This window comes from Lissotriton vulgaris, chromosome 1_1 (assembly GCF_964263255.1).
Source record: "Lissotriton vulgaris chromosome 1_1, aLisVul1.2, whole genome shotgun sequence".
Taxonomy (NCBI): domain Eukaryota; kingdom Metazoa; phylum Chordata; class Amphibia; order Caudata; family Salamandridae; genus Lissotriton; species Lissotriton vulgaris.
Genome location: NC_141685.1, coordinates 2,102,761,383 through 2,102,775,947, shown reverse-complemented (window position 1 = coordinate 2,102,775,947; position 14,565 = coordinate 2,102,761,383). Strand labels below are relative to the sequence as shown.

Here is a 14,565-nt window from a genome sequence, read left to right as displayed (position 1 = left end):
GTTGTGTACTGGTTGAACCACCTTGATATCACGAGATACGTATGCAGTTTTGAAGCACATGGCGGGCGGGGACGAGAATTGATTGAATATTTCGACATCCTTATTGATATTAAGTTCTGATGTGTTATTGATTACTGTATTATTGTAAGTTCGAATTAACGTCACCCATGGTACTTGCCCGCAAATGTATATCTAGAAAATTTTATTGTAAGTGGCCCTGTCGTATTTTAATTACAAAATGTACGTCCACCGATTCCGCAACTGTTAGACACCTTAGTTCTTGCAACCTAATGGCCCGCTCGTTACGTTCCTCTACAGTGTAAATGTTTCCTCATCATATACGATTCCAGTTTGCTCCGTGGCCGGCTCACGTGGTTATAGGCCCGTATTTGTATACTGACATTTTCACAATAAAGGTTTTTAAAACAAAACATGGTAGTAGTATTTACATTGGTAAAGTTTTTAATTTTAGTCACTGTTTTCGAATCAGCAAGTGAAATAAAGCAGTCCAATTACATGACAGATAAAAGGTATAATACGCAGGAACGCAGTTAAGATAAATGGTCAAGGGCTGTTGTGTTTTTTACTCCTGCAACATAAAGTGATCGATAAGAATCTGATATTCAGGCGTATCGGCGACTAAGACAGCAGGCCGAGCATCGTTTGCTCAACGGCTCCGTCATGGGACGAAGAAACGCCCTTTTGCTAAAAAAGGAATATATTTTACTTGCAGGACAGTTGTAAATTTTCCGGGAAAGTACATTAGCCTGGAACATTATAACATATATGTTTAAGAAAAAATAATGTTCGAAAGCAATAAAAAGCGTAATTTTTAGGTCATATGACCAAGCCTTTCATCATTAGAATAACAAAAGTAAAATGAACCAATGAAAAGTTTTATAAACAAGTCACATGACCTGTTATGCTTACGTTACGTGCCGCGCCCCGGATCGCTTCCAGGAAGCTGCGCTTTGCGCACCGGAGCACTCCCGGGTGCGCTAACGCGGCGTGTCATATAACGCATTACGCAACAACGTAGGTCCAGAATATAGTCAAAATGTCTCCACCAACCAGCGGTCGGAACACAACCCCTTTCAGTAGTCTAAAAAGTTCTGTTAAATGACAACAGAAGGGACAGGCAACAAGAACCATCAGTCAAAGAGGGGAGGGCAAGTTCTTTCCTACCGGGTCACGTTGGGGCGCTACCGGAACTGATCAAATTGGTAGTCTACAGTGTTTCTGGATGTTTCAGACTGAAGCTGGCGTCAGCATGAGAGCACCACCATCTCGTAGCTCAGTTGTGGCCATTCCACGAGCAATCATGGCAGCCGCTCCCCACCAGAAGCCTGCGGGAGTCGGGGCCCCCAAGACTTTTGTAGAATCTTCAAGGCTCAGGGGACGCTTTCGAGAATGGGGCCCAAGCCCTAGCAGACAAGCGTCCGAGTTCCAAGGTGTCCCAGGGCCATTTTAGTGGATCACGCCCAAATCTGAAGAGCCGGCCGCCATTTTGAGAGGCGGGTGGGTGGCGGAGCCGAGCTGTCTTGCAGCCCTCATGGTGTGGAGCTCAGTTCATCTCACTATTTTCGTATTTCTCATGAAGGGTTGTTCCTAATGTTTCTATTTTAGCGAGGTCAAAAAGAGATCCCATTAGTGGCCTACTGATTTTGCTCGATTACTTTTATTTTTTAACACGATTTTTCACTATCTGCAAAGACTAAACAGAGTATTGCGACTTTGTGCTTGTTTGTAAATAGAGAATGAACCAAAGAGAATCAATTGTAAAACAGTAAATGCTTGGATAACAATCAATCAAATGGAGAGACAAGCAGGCACGACGGATTACAACGGGGGTAAAGGCCTGCGTTAACTACCCTTCACTATCTGCAAAGAGAGAGTACTACTAAGAGAAAAGAGGGGGGGGGGGCAGCGTTCAAAGCACATCAGCGTGCATAAACACGAAAAAGTTTTTACCTATCACGTACTTGACATTTGACAGCTTTTGATATTTGCTATTAAAAAACCATTGAAATTCACTGAAAAAACCATAGGTTTTAGCCCATATATAGTTAGGGATTAGCATTTACAAAACCTTAATTTACTCGCACAAAACCATAGAAATTCGCATATATAGTTAGATGCAATAACTATATATCGCGCACCCACAACCCACTGCTGGTGATGTCACATATTACATCATTCATGACATGGTCAGTGACATCACTGATGACATCACTGATGATATTTCAAATGACATCACTTGTAAAATCACTGATAACATCTCATTTGTCATTACTGATCACATCACTGATGATATCATTCATGTGATAATACGATCAACCTCTTCAGACTCTAATATAACCTTAGATACAATCAGTGTAAACAGACTCTCACAGACTGTCACTCATCCATGGAGTTACTCACACACCTAGTCAGTCATGCAAAGAATCAATCACACCTCCATTTCCTCAACTATACAGTTATACACACCTTACTTAATCAAACATATACTAACACATATTTACTCTCTTATACAATCCCTGATACAAGTTCACAATGATCCATACAGCCACTCACACATTCACTGGCTCTTATGCACAGTTATTTATATATGTCAACTCTTACATGTACTGTGTTTTACATATGTAGTTACTTTGACATGTAGCACTGAGATATCCATTCACTCACCAATACACTCATGCACACAGTCAACCGCCCATACAGCTGTTTTCACATGCACTTTTGAACCCATACATCTACTGAATCAACTGCTCACACATCTATGCACAGAGTCACTCACCTCCCAGCCACCCCCACACACACACTCAGTCTCCCATACAAATATTTGGGCAACCAATCAATAACCCATATAGTTACTCATATAGCTACTGATCAACAAATGCAGCAGTTTACAGAACTACAGTAATAATGATGCACAAACTAAGACAGTTTAGTCACTAACCCATGCACTCAGTGAGACACATTTAATCATTCTCTCATACAGTCAGTCATGCACCTACTAAATCCTTCATCCAAACATTTATACATCAACTCATTCTTCAATATGTAAGACATATTTTAACTGTACAGAAACATACAGTCACTGGATGTTGTCATTTGAGATGTCATCAGTGATGTCATTTGAGATGTCATCAGTGATGTCATCAGTGATGTCACTGACCATGTCATGAATGATGTAATATGTGACATCATCAGCAGTGGGTTGCGGGTGCGCGATATATAGTTATTGCATCTAACTATATATGCGAATTTCTATGGTTTTGTGCGAGTAAATTAAGGTTTTGTAAATGCTAATCCCTAACTATATATGGGCTAAAACCTATGGTTTTTTCAGTGAATATATATATATATATATATATATATAGAGGAATAGGTATACTATAGCTAAGTAAGGGGTGATTACACCACCTTACCCAGGCTGTACGTACACGCACCCCAAAGGACCCTACGATCAGCCCAGCTTTCCTACGCCGTGGTCCCCCGCACCAGAAAGACCAGATCGGGAGGCCGCTCCTTCTCCTTCCTCGCGGCCAAAGCATGGAACGCCCTTCCGCTCCACCTCAGACAGACAACATCGCTCCCCATCTTCGCAAGAAACCTCAAAACCTGGCTCTTCGACGAACCCCCTCCTTGATGGAATGGAACCTGCACCCCCCCACCCCCCCACCCCTAGCGCCTTGAGACCCTTACGGGTGAGTAGTCGCGCTTTAACAAACTCCTGATTGATTGATTGATTGATTGACCTGTGGTGTCAGTTTGGAAGGCTAACCAGGGGTGGCATAATACTTGCTGCAGCCCCTGGTAGGCCTAGGGTGCACCTATGCCCTGGGTACCTAAGGTACCATATACAGGGGCTCACAAGGGTGAACCAGTAACCAATCTGGTATGTACCTAAAGTACATGGTATCAACTTAGAAAGAGTACAGCTAGGCTGTGGGCCTGATTAGCAGGGCCACAGCCATACTAAAGTCGAAAAACCCGTGAAGCACAGCAAAAAGTGGGGGTAACCATAGGAAGCAGACCCTACTCTGCTCCAGAGACTGGCCCTGCTGCCTTAGCGATGGCTGCATTCTTACACACTTGGACTGGTTCAACATTTACATGGCCCCGCTCGCACACGTCGCCCAACAGCACAACCTCAACATAATTTCCTACGCAGGCGACACTCAACTGATACTCTCCCCCACCAAGGACCCCATCACCACCAAAGCCAACCTCCACGAAGGAATGAAGGCCGTCGCTGACTGGATGAAGACCAGCCGTCTGAAGCGGAACTCTGACAAGACAGAGGTCCTCATCCTCCGCACCAACCCTTCAGCCTGGGACAATTCCTGGTGGCCGATGGCTCTGGGAGCAGCCCCGACTATCACCGACCACGCACGCAACCTGGGCTTCATCCTGGACTCATCGCTCTCAATGACCAAGCAGGTCAAGGCTGTCTCCTCCTCCTGCTGCAACACTCTCCGCATGCTCCGCAAGATCTACAGATGTATCCCGACAGATACAAGAAAGACAGTCACCCAGGCCCTCGTCAGCAGCAGACTCGACTAGGGAAACACCCTCTACGCGGGAGCCCCGATCAAGCTCAAACGACTACAACGCATCCAAAATGCCTCAGCACGACTGATCCTCGATGTACCACGCCACGGCCACATCACCCCCCACCTGAGGGACCTGCACTGGCTCCCCGTCAGCTAGAGGATATCCTTCAAGCTCCTTATCCACGCACACTAGGCACTCCACAAGACTGGCCCAGACTACCTCAACAGACGGCTCCTTCTACATCCCCAACCGCCAGCTACGATCCGCCGACCTCTCACTCGCCACCGCCCCGCGCATCCGGAGAACAACCACCGGCGGGAGATCCTTCTCCCACCTCGCCACCAAGACATGGAACACCCTCCGACTGAGCCTACAACTGACCCAAGACCTGCTGACCTTCAGGAGGATGCTCAAGACCTGGCTGTTCGATCAGTAGCCCCCCCCCCCGCGCCTTGAGACTCTCGCGGGTATGTAGTGCGCTTTACAAATGACTGATTGATTGATTGGACTGAACTATGCTTTTCCCTCCTTTTCAATTCTGTTAAGTGTGACCCCTCAGATCAGACGTCAAACTGAAGAGGGAATCATTATCTGGCCCCTTTGGAACACCCAGTGTTGGTTTGCGAGTTTGCAGGAACTGTCTTGCGATTGCCCTTGATACACCTTTGTTTCCAACTCGCCTACTGGATCTTCTCGGGAATCCGCATTCTTCAGTCACATCCGATCAGCTCAGATTAGTAGCTTGGAGAGTGTAGGAAACTGTTTTTTTTGTTGCAGTACCCCCCAATTTCACCCCACATGTCTTGCCCGGCATCTGGAGAAACTTCGACCACAAGAATGCTGGGTTCCTACTAACCAGGTCCCCAGCACAAATGTTCTTTCCCTAAACTGTTCAATTGTTCCACAATTCGCAACCGCTTTAGGCCCCTTGCAAGTCTCTAGTAAGTGGTACCCCTGGTACCGAACGCACAGTACTTAAAGGAGGTCCTTAAGGGATGCAACACAAATTGTGCCACCCTAAGGTACCCCTCACCATGCTCATGCAAACTGCCATTGCAGCCGGCATACTTGGTGCAGAGAAAACCAAAGGGTAGATACGGCACACGTCCCTGTGTGCCATGCCTGCCGGCACTACATTTGGCATAGGTAAGACACCCCTACACCATGCCTTACAGACCTATGGCAGGATGCACTATACCTATGAGAGGGCATATCTGTGAGAGTGGATATGTCCCAGTGATATCGGAGTTGCCCCTTACATATTACCAGTGCACAGGGAAGCCATAACAAGTGCATGAGCAGGATACTCAGAATTATGAGTTCCCCAGCTACACAATGGCTTCACTGTACCTCAAGGACTTTGGTACTGAACACCTCATCTTAATAAACCCACACTTATGCCAGTGCTGGGTTTATTAATAAATACATACAGATTGCACCTTGGAGGTGCCCCCTGAAAACTCACCGATTACTAGTGTGTTGACAGACTGGTCTTGGCTAGCGAGCCACCTTAGACAGGTTTCTCTCCTCTTGAGGTGCAAACCTTAACTCTCGGAGGACAGGAACAAAGTCTGCTATGGGCAGACAGGTGTTCACTCCACCCCAAGTAGGACAGACATTCCAGGACTGGAACCTTCAAAGGCCCTGCTACCTTTGCTATAGGACCCCAGGCCTCTCCAGACTGTGGAGATGCCCATCCCCGTCCTGACTTCAGTTGTTGGCAGCAAGGCAGTTGGGAAAATTAGTTACATTAGGAAGTGTGCCTACACTCAGCCAGCACCATCCCTAGGGCGCCCAGCTGATGTGGACCCCACTTTTCGGAATCCTCCATTTTGTGTTGGAGAGATTTAGCCTATTAAGTTTAGGGTTATGCCCACTTCTGATAGAAAGTAGTCATATAGAGGGTGCAGTCATCTCACAGGTAGGCAGCCCATTGGCTACTACCTGGTACTCAACCTAACCTCCCTAAATTGAGTATTTCGGTGGCACATCTCAACCCAGAACTTCTGATTCAACTGACCTAATGACAGAGGACAAAGAGGAGCTGCTGAACCTGAGAACGGAGTGCCTGCTCTGGAGTTTTGGTGCAAACCCCTGCCTACCGCTTCAGGACTCGACAATTGAGGTGAACTGTCTCAACCCGCTGTGGTTTATGTTTATGTTTAAATGCTTATAAAGCGCTCGTATGCCGAGGCGTCTTGGCGCTGTGGAGTGTTGATGGAAAGGGCGCACATGAGTTAAGCCTAGAGGGATGGAAACAGCCAGGTTTTAAGATTCCTCCTAAAAATCTAATGATTCGATTGAAGCTGCACAGTACATGATTGCTCTCCCCCCCATCTTGCCTGTCTTGCTTTAGTACTTTTAATGAGGCCAGCATTAGCTGACCTAAGATCACGAGTTGGGACATACGGTGTAAAAAGATTTTGGAGATCCTCGTCATCAGTGCCATGGTGTGCCTTATGCACCAAGGTTAGAGTTTTAAATTCGATGCGCTGCTTAACTGGCAGCCAATGCAGCATTTTAATGCCGGCTGAGGTTGGCTGACCTCTGGGAATACCCAGAAGAAGCCTCGCTGCAGCGTTTTGTAAGGACTGTAGTTTTTGTTGCTGATATTAATCGATACCCAGGAATAGAGCATTACAATAATCTAGTTTGGATAAAAAAAGGGTGACCAATACAGTCTTTTGAAGCTCTCGTGGAATATATGGAAAGATTGTTCTCAATGTTTTTAAGAGAAAGAAGCACGATGATACCAGGCTGTTTATCTGAGGGCCAAAATTCAGTTTTCTGTCAAAAATGATCCCCAGGTTTCTGACCTTCTGTGCTGGTGAAGGGCATTCTCCAGCTTCCGAAGGCCACCAGGATCGATTCCAAAGGGGCTGGCCCGACCCAAATTCCATCACTTCGGTCTTATCTGTATTTATTTTCAGATGGTTCTGCTTCATCCAAGTCATAATCTCGAGGAGGTAAGTATGGAACCTGGCGGCTGTGGTCTCTGGCCGATTGAGAATGGAAATGACGAGCTGTGTGTCATCGGCGTACGGTGTGGCCTCTGAGAACCCCAGAGGACTACCAGCCTTCGCAAACTGCCCAAAAAATCACTCGGAGTACAGGGGCTACTCCACTGCAGACAGCAGGCACTGAAACCGGAGTCCAGTCCACTGATTTGCAACTTCCAGGCCCAAAGGCGCAGCAACTGACCCAGAAGAGGTCCTGTTTGGGAGCTCTGACTTGCCCGCAAGTCCCTATGTGCAGCATATCTTTAGAGGGTCCCCTTACCCAAAATGTGCCAGCTTCCAACTTCACCAACTCCCTGCGGAATTCGGGAAACACCAGGCAAACTGTTGGTAGAACACTGGACTATGGCTTCCTGCAACTCTAAACCCGGAAGGTGAACACCCTTCAACTGTCTGTGCTGTGTGCTTTACCTACTTGCTTTTTCCTCCCTTAGGTCTGCATGGTGCATAATTGCGCATGACTGTGAACGAATAGATTATCTTTGAAGATTCATAAGAAATACAGTACTTACCTTTGAACGTAACTCTTAGTTTGAAAATATATATAAAAAAAAATCCTATTTTTTTTCTAAATTGGTCTCAGTTTTTTTGTGTCTCTCATTTATTGTCTCTGTGAGTATAACACATTCTTTGTACTACCCTCTGATAAGCCTAACTACCTGCCCACACTACCACAAGCGAAAGCGTTAGTATTATCTACTTTAGCCTCAGTGAACTATTTCGGAAGCCACTGGACTCTGCACAGTGAACTTGTTTTAGTACACTTTATAGAGAGCCAGCTTCCAGAGACTTTCCGTAGATGCTGGCAAGTGTCAGGACTTTTAGAACAGGCTCTTGACCTCATTGACAAAGCCTGGACGGATTCCACACATAAACTAAACCAAACTGCATGGAAACAATGGTCTGTCTGGTGCATGAAACAGGGTTTGAATCTTGTGGCAAAAGATGGGATTCAATTCACCAAATTTCTTGCCTCCCTTGTCTCCTGTGGCCCCTCTTATTTGTACTATAAATTCTTACAGATGGTGGTTCCTGCAGGCTACCTGCTGAGCGCCAACAAACCTGTGGGAGAATATCCAAACTTCTCAAAGGAATACTTTTTTCTGCTCCACCAAATAATTTGTCTCTTTAGGATGTTTCCATTAACTTCTGGATTTAGTTGAAAACTGTTAAATGTCTTTAACTGGTCTCCTACGTGACTTCTAGCTTCTGGTTTCAAAGCCGTAGAAATTATTTCACATCAAATCTATTCAATCAAAAATTAAATTAGATTGTAGAAAAGGTGGTTAAAAAAGTGTGTTATTAAATGTCAAAAACACATCTAAAAAAGGATTAGCAAGGATTTTATTACTTAAAGTTTTAATTAATACTACTGTTCTTGTAATGGCTGAACCCATCTGCTAGCTATTGCCTTCGTTCAATCTCAGTATCTGTAGGACTGGTCTGTCAGCTCAGGCTCCAAAAAGTCACTTTTCAATACTGATTACAGAACAGTCATAAAGGTTATCAGTTCTATAGTGACAGACTGTTATGGGGCAACAGTCATGACTTGGAATGGGAAACTCACCATGAATTGGACTGTTGATATCACACCATTACAAACTGTTATTTTTTAGGTTCACGTGACGATTGCAGATATATATCTATTAGGTATGATACTGGAAGAACCAGTGATGTCAGGACATGGGGTCTGTAACTTGTACTGTTTTGTATATAGTTGTGCTATACCCCTTTTGGATTGTAGAGTTTAACATTGGTGGCGATTCAAGTGTCATATATAATTATGGAACAGAATGAGATATAGTACCAACTGTTGAGCGGTATAGTTATGAGTTGTGTCTACAATAGATCCGTAGAAAATAATCTCTGCTGATGACGGATAATAATCCAGAAACACGTGTCCAGAGATGGCCAGCACTAATCTGCACCCACCTGGTGAAACACTCAAGACTTTCCAAGTGTATTCGCTTGTCGATCTGAACTGCATCTACCATGATGCCCAGGGGCGACTCTGCTGGGAGGTAAAGCAGTGTGCTCCCACACCAGTTTCTTACTTAAAGGCTCCCTCAAGCCGCTTTGAGCTGACGAGCTAGTGGAGAGGCACCTGCGCGCCTGGAGAGATACTGCGTTCCAAGAATATGGCAGCCTGCTCAGCAACCCCAAATAATTTTGCCTAATCTCTTATGCTTACTCTTATACTTATGCTAAAATCCTTCCACTATTTTATTTAGCAAGTGTGTGCTGACACCGATGTCCAATCTTAGATCACTTTGAAACAAGGTAGTCTGCATATCTTTTGGTGGACTTCTGTTAATATCTTGCAAGTCATAAGTGGGTGACTGAAACATTAGTACCTCCTACATTCTTTCTAATAACAGGTGTAAGATGCAAACTAGCTTAGCATGACAACATGCAGGACAAGCCACTACGTCAAAGAGATGGCTTCAAATGGTAAGTTTTTGGAGATAACGGAAAGCCAGATGACGTGAAGCCCCTCTGCTTTGGATAATATCAATACACAAAGAGCCAATAAATCGACTATCAAAAATACATAACGTAGGATGTTACAACATAATTAAAACAAAAACACAAGATTTGAAATTACCTCGGTTTCAAGCGGCTGTGGCAGATTAGCTCTTGATGGCTGTTTAGTCCTGGATGCCTTTGGTGGTCTTTTTGTTGTTGGCAATGTTTCCTTTGCTATCTTCGTAAGTGTTGGAGCAACTGAATAGAACCTCTGTGAGACTTTCAAGATCCGTCTGTAATAAGTAGCACGGTGGGCACAGTATGATAAACTTGAAGGAACATAAGTTTCAACAAACACAGGATCAGGCTGTGCAACCAGGATTCCACTTGTTATGGTGGCAGAGAGACATGTTCCATCTGCAAACCTGCTCAAATGAGCTTGATATGAAATATTTTTAAATTCCTCAACCCCTTTGGAGCACAAGTTCAATCTTTTTTTATTTAAATATCCATGAGTTTCCCCCAGATAGTCACAATGTGGTTTCCTAACAGCCTGAAGATTTGAGTTCATTTTCTGACCATAGCATATTTTTTTCAGAAGCCAAGGAGACCTGGTCAAGAGTCTTTTCATGTCTTCAGGTTTGTCTGCCTGTTAAACTGCATGGAAAAACACAAGTGTTGGAGTGTTACAATTTGAAAGAAGACAAAATTGTTGTATATTATTTAAGACTGAAAATTTAAGAAAACATACACATCCCATCAATCAATGTTGCGTTTGAAAGCTCAGTAGCAGAAAATAAATATTAGTACTGCAGTGACTGTCATTTTGTGACTAAATCCCATTGCTATTACTTATACGGAGAAAGTTCTTTCTCACAACTGATGAAGTGGCTCACCAGTTTCTTCATTACGGAAAAACTTTCTTACCAAGTGGGTGATTCCTTTTGATGAAACGTTTAGTGGGTTCCACCTGTAGGGGAATCTTTATAAACATACACCCAGTTTTGTGTAGAGAAGAAACAACAAGATAAAAGGGAATATTCTAAGTTATGGGGAAGTGAATGATTCCAAGTATGCAGGATATCAACAGAATTAACTCCTGCAATCGCTCTACCAACTGGACTATAAGAACAGTGTGCAGCTTGGTTTGTACAGCACACTGGAACAAGTATTTTTTTTTATGTGATTGGGAGTCAAACAGTCTTTTTGTTAAACTAAAGCCAGTCTGTGTTTTCCAATGTATTTACTTTGCTGACACAATAGCATTTTAATTGTTGGTTTATGGATTTTTAATTTAAAAACTGTAGCGGATTGGATACCTTAGTTTACCATTAAGAGATATACATCTTGTTTGCTCGGACGTGTGCTTTAAAGACTCAAACTAAGGTATTTTGACAACTGATATAGTGATCTTTAAAGCACTATTGGTGATCACTTGGATCACAAGCGTTACCGAACGTGTGGTAATTGAGGATTTAAAGATACAGAACTCAATTCAGGAATTAACTGCTTAATCTCAGGCTACCTCAGGATCAGCTCTCGTCTTTCAAAAATTAGAAAACCTGTTCTCATAATTCCTGGACTTGGTTGCGAACTGTTACATGTCTTTAACTCGTCTTCTACGTGGCTACTAGCTCCTGGTTTCAAAGCCTTAGAAAGGAATTCACATAAAATCTATTAGATCAAAAATTAAAGTAGACTGTAGACAAGGAGTTAAAAAAAAGTGTGTTATTCCATGTCCAAAAACATCACAATATGGTTAGCCAAGAATGTATTAATTAAGGTTTTGGTGAAACCACTGTTTTTGTAATGCCTGAACCTATCTGGTAGCTATTGCCGTCGTTCTTCAATGTCAAAACCTTTGTGAGTGGTCTGTCATTTCAGGCTGCATAAAGTCACTTTTCAATACTCATTATCAAGCAGTCTTAAAGGCTGTCAGTTCTACAGAGACAGACTGTTATGTGGTAACAGCCATGACTTGGATCAGTCTCTGGATTGGAAACCCGTAATGAATTGAACTGTTGATATCACACCATCACAAACTGTTATTTTTTTGGTTCACATGACGATAGCAGATTATTGAACATATATCTGGAACAGCAAGGTTAAGTCAGGACATGGTTTCTTTAACTTGTACTGTTTTGTACAATGTTGTGCTATAGCCCTTATGGCTTGTGGAGTTCAACGCTTGTGTGGATTCAAGTGTCATATATACTTATGGACCAGAATGAGATACAGTACCAACTGTTGAGCGGTATATTGATGAGTTGCGACAACAATAGACCAGTCTTTCGAAGACTGCAGCCTTACTAGTAAATGCAAAAAAGTTCTTGTTTACCCAAATTCCAAGCATGCCAACATAGCCCTCCTCCAAAAAAAGCACCTTACTGATATGGACGAGGAGAAGCTTCAACGAGATTTGGTGGGTAAGGATATTCACATCTGCTGCCCCTGAGGAAAGACAACCGAGCAACCCCTCCCTCCCCCAAGAAATGGGGAATGATGCTCAGAACCCTGCTTCACACCGTGCTCAAATCCTGGGTTGACTCAAAAGGTCGCTATGCGTTTGCTAAACTGAAGATAGGCGAAAGGGTACTACGTGTTGGCTTGGTTTCTGCGCCAACAAGAGCAAAATGCCTCTTTTTTTCTTCAACTCTCAGGGATCTTTACAGAAATCGTAGACACACATTTCTTGGTGGGAGGTGACAGGAACTTGGCCTGGGATAAGATGTTGCACCGTACAGGCCCTATGAACGGGGCCAACAATGCACACCTCATTGACCAAGCCTCGGCGGATTCCACACAAACTATACCAAACTAAATTTAAATCATGGTCCATCTGGTGCGTGGATTTAAATCCCATGGCAGTATTTGTGATTTAAGACACCAATCTTCTGGCTACCCAAGTCTCAGACGACCTCTCTTATTGTACCATAAAGTCTTACAGATCGGTGATTTCTGCGGGTCACCTGCCGGTCCCAAACAAATCTGAGGTAGAACTTACAAACAACTCAAAGAAATACGTTTTTCTGCTCCTCCTCAACCAAAATATTCCTCTCTTGGAGATGTTTCCATTGTACTTAGATTTCGTCTGTCTTAGCCTGATAATTCTCTGTTGTCCAGGAAAACAATCTAAATTGACACTCTTGTGACTTGTTTCCTGTGAACAGCTCTCTAGATGTGTGGCAAATGTTACATCCGGCGGACCATGAATATACCCATCTTTCCCAGGTACATGGCATGTAGTCATGCTTAGATTCCTTCCTTGTGACTCACCTTTTCTCCCCCTCATATGTGAGACCTCTGTTCTAGAAGGAACCCTTTATGACCACTCCCCGATCAGCTTATTGACCGATATAGGCTTGGCCCAGCCAATCCGGAAACCCTGGCGCCTAAACGTATCCAGCTACATCCATCCAACAGGCAAAGAACAACTTGCAGCCCATGTCAAGACCAATCGGGAACACAATCAAGGCTCGGTTGCCTCAGCTCTGACCCTTTGGGCAGCCGCAAAGGCAACTATTAGGGGGTCAGATGATGAGAGATGCAGCCCTGTCCAACAGTCGGCCAAAGGAGCAGCAAGCAGCCCTGGAAGGGGGCACAGCCCGACTCATGTGAATCTATACGGGCCACCCCAAGGATACTACTAGGCATAGCCTGGAAAAGGCATGCATGTACCTCAATAGTCTCAATCTCAAAGGCCGAATATGCACTCCAAAAGCTGAGGCTCCAACATTATGAGCAGAGGGATAAAGCGGGTAGGTTACTTGCAGCACAGCAGAGAGAGGCACGTATGGTATACCCGCCATCATGTCAGCCTCCGGGACCCTAATCACTAAACCGCAGGAAATAACAGACGTGTTTGCCTCATAATATAAGATACTATACTTCCTTGAAGTTACTCCGGAATCGGCGCAGGTCTCCACCTTCCTGAAGAGTGTCAATCCACCCCCTGTAGTGCGTCTGATGTCTCTGCCTTGCACTGTGAAAGGAGAGAAGGAATCATGTCAACAAAGTGCTCCAGACCTGTGCTTTACCTCCACAATGCTGGCTCCACCTCCTGCTGGGCGGCTGACGGCCCTGCCGCTCTCTCTGAATGGAAAGGAGAGGCCAGGAAAACAAAGTCCTCCGGGAACACCCAGAACTGGTTCAGACAGAGCTCAGAGCCCTTCTGCACAAAGGGAACAAAGACTTTTTAGGGGTATAAGTACAGAACCCCAGACTACAGAAAATTAGATCATCCTGGAATCAAGAAGGAATCTCTGGCAAGGAGAAAGCTGGAAGACTGAAGAAGGAAGACTGTCCTGCTGTTGCTTTGCTGGACTGACCTGCAGTTGCTTTGCTGCCAAGGAGAGGGGAAGGACTTTGCTTTGTGCTGTGTCCCCTTGCTTGAAGGAATCTCCAAGGGCCTGAAGAAGAGCTGGCTCCCTGTTAAGAAGTCCCAGGAACATAAGAACTTTCCCCTCAGCTTCCCTGAACTCTGCTGAGAGAGTTCTGTCCTTCCTAGAGTGCTTGAGCCAGT

General features: G+C 44.5%; 1 protein-coding gene across 1 annotated transcript in view; it reads right to left on the bottom strand.

Annotated features, from left to right (window-relative positions):
* Positions 1 to 14,565, bottom strand: part of RMND1 (required for meiotic nuclear division 1 homolog) — a 372,302-nt gene that overhangs the window by 317,667 nt on the left and 40,070 nt on the right. The window contains exon 2 of the mRNA XM_086921342.1: positions 10,183 to 10,700. Coding sequence (XP_086777468.1) covers positions 10,183 to 10,674 — 492 coding nt within the window. The 5' untranslated portion in view covers positions 10,675 to 10,700. The remainder of the gene's footprint in view (positions 1 to 10,182; positions 10,701 to 14,565) is intronic.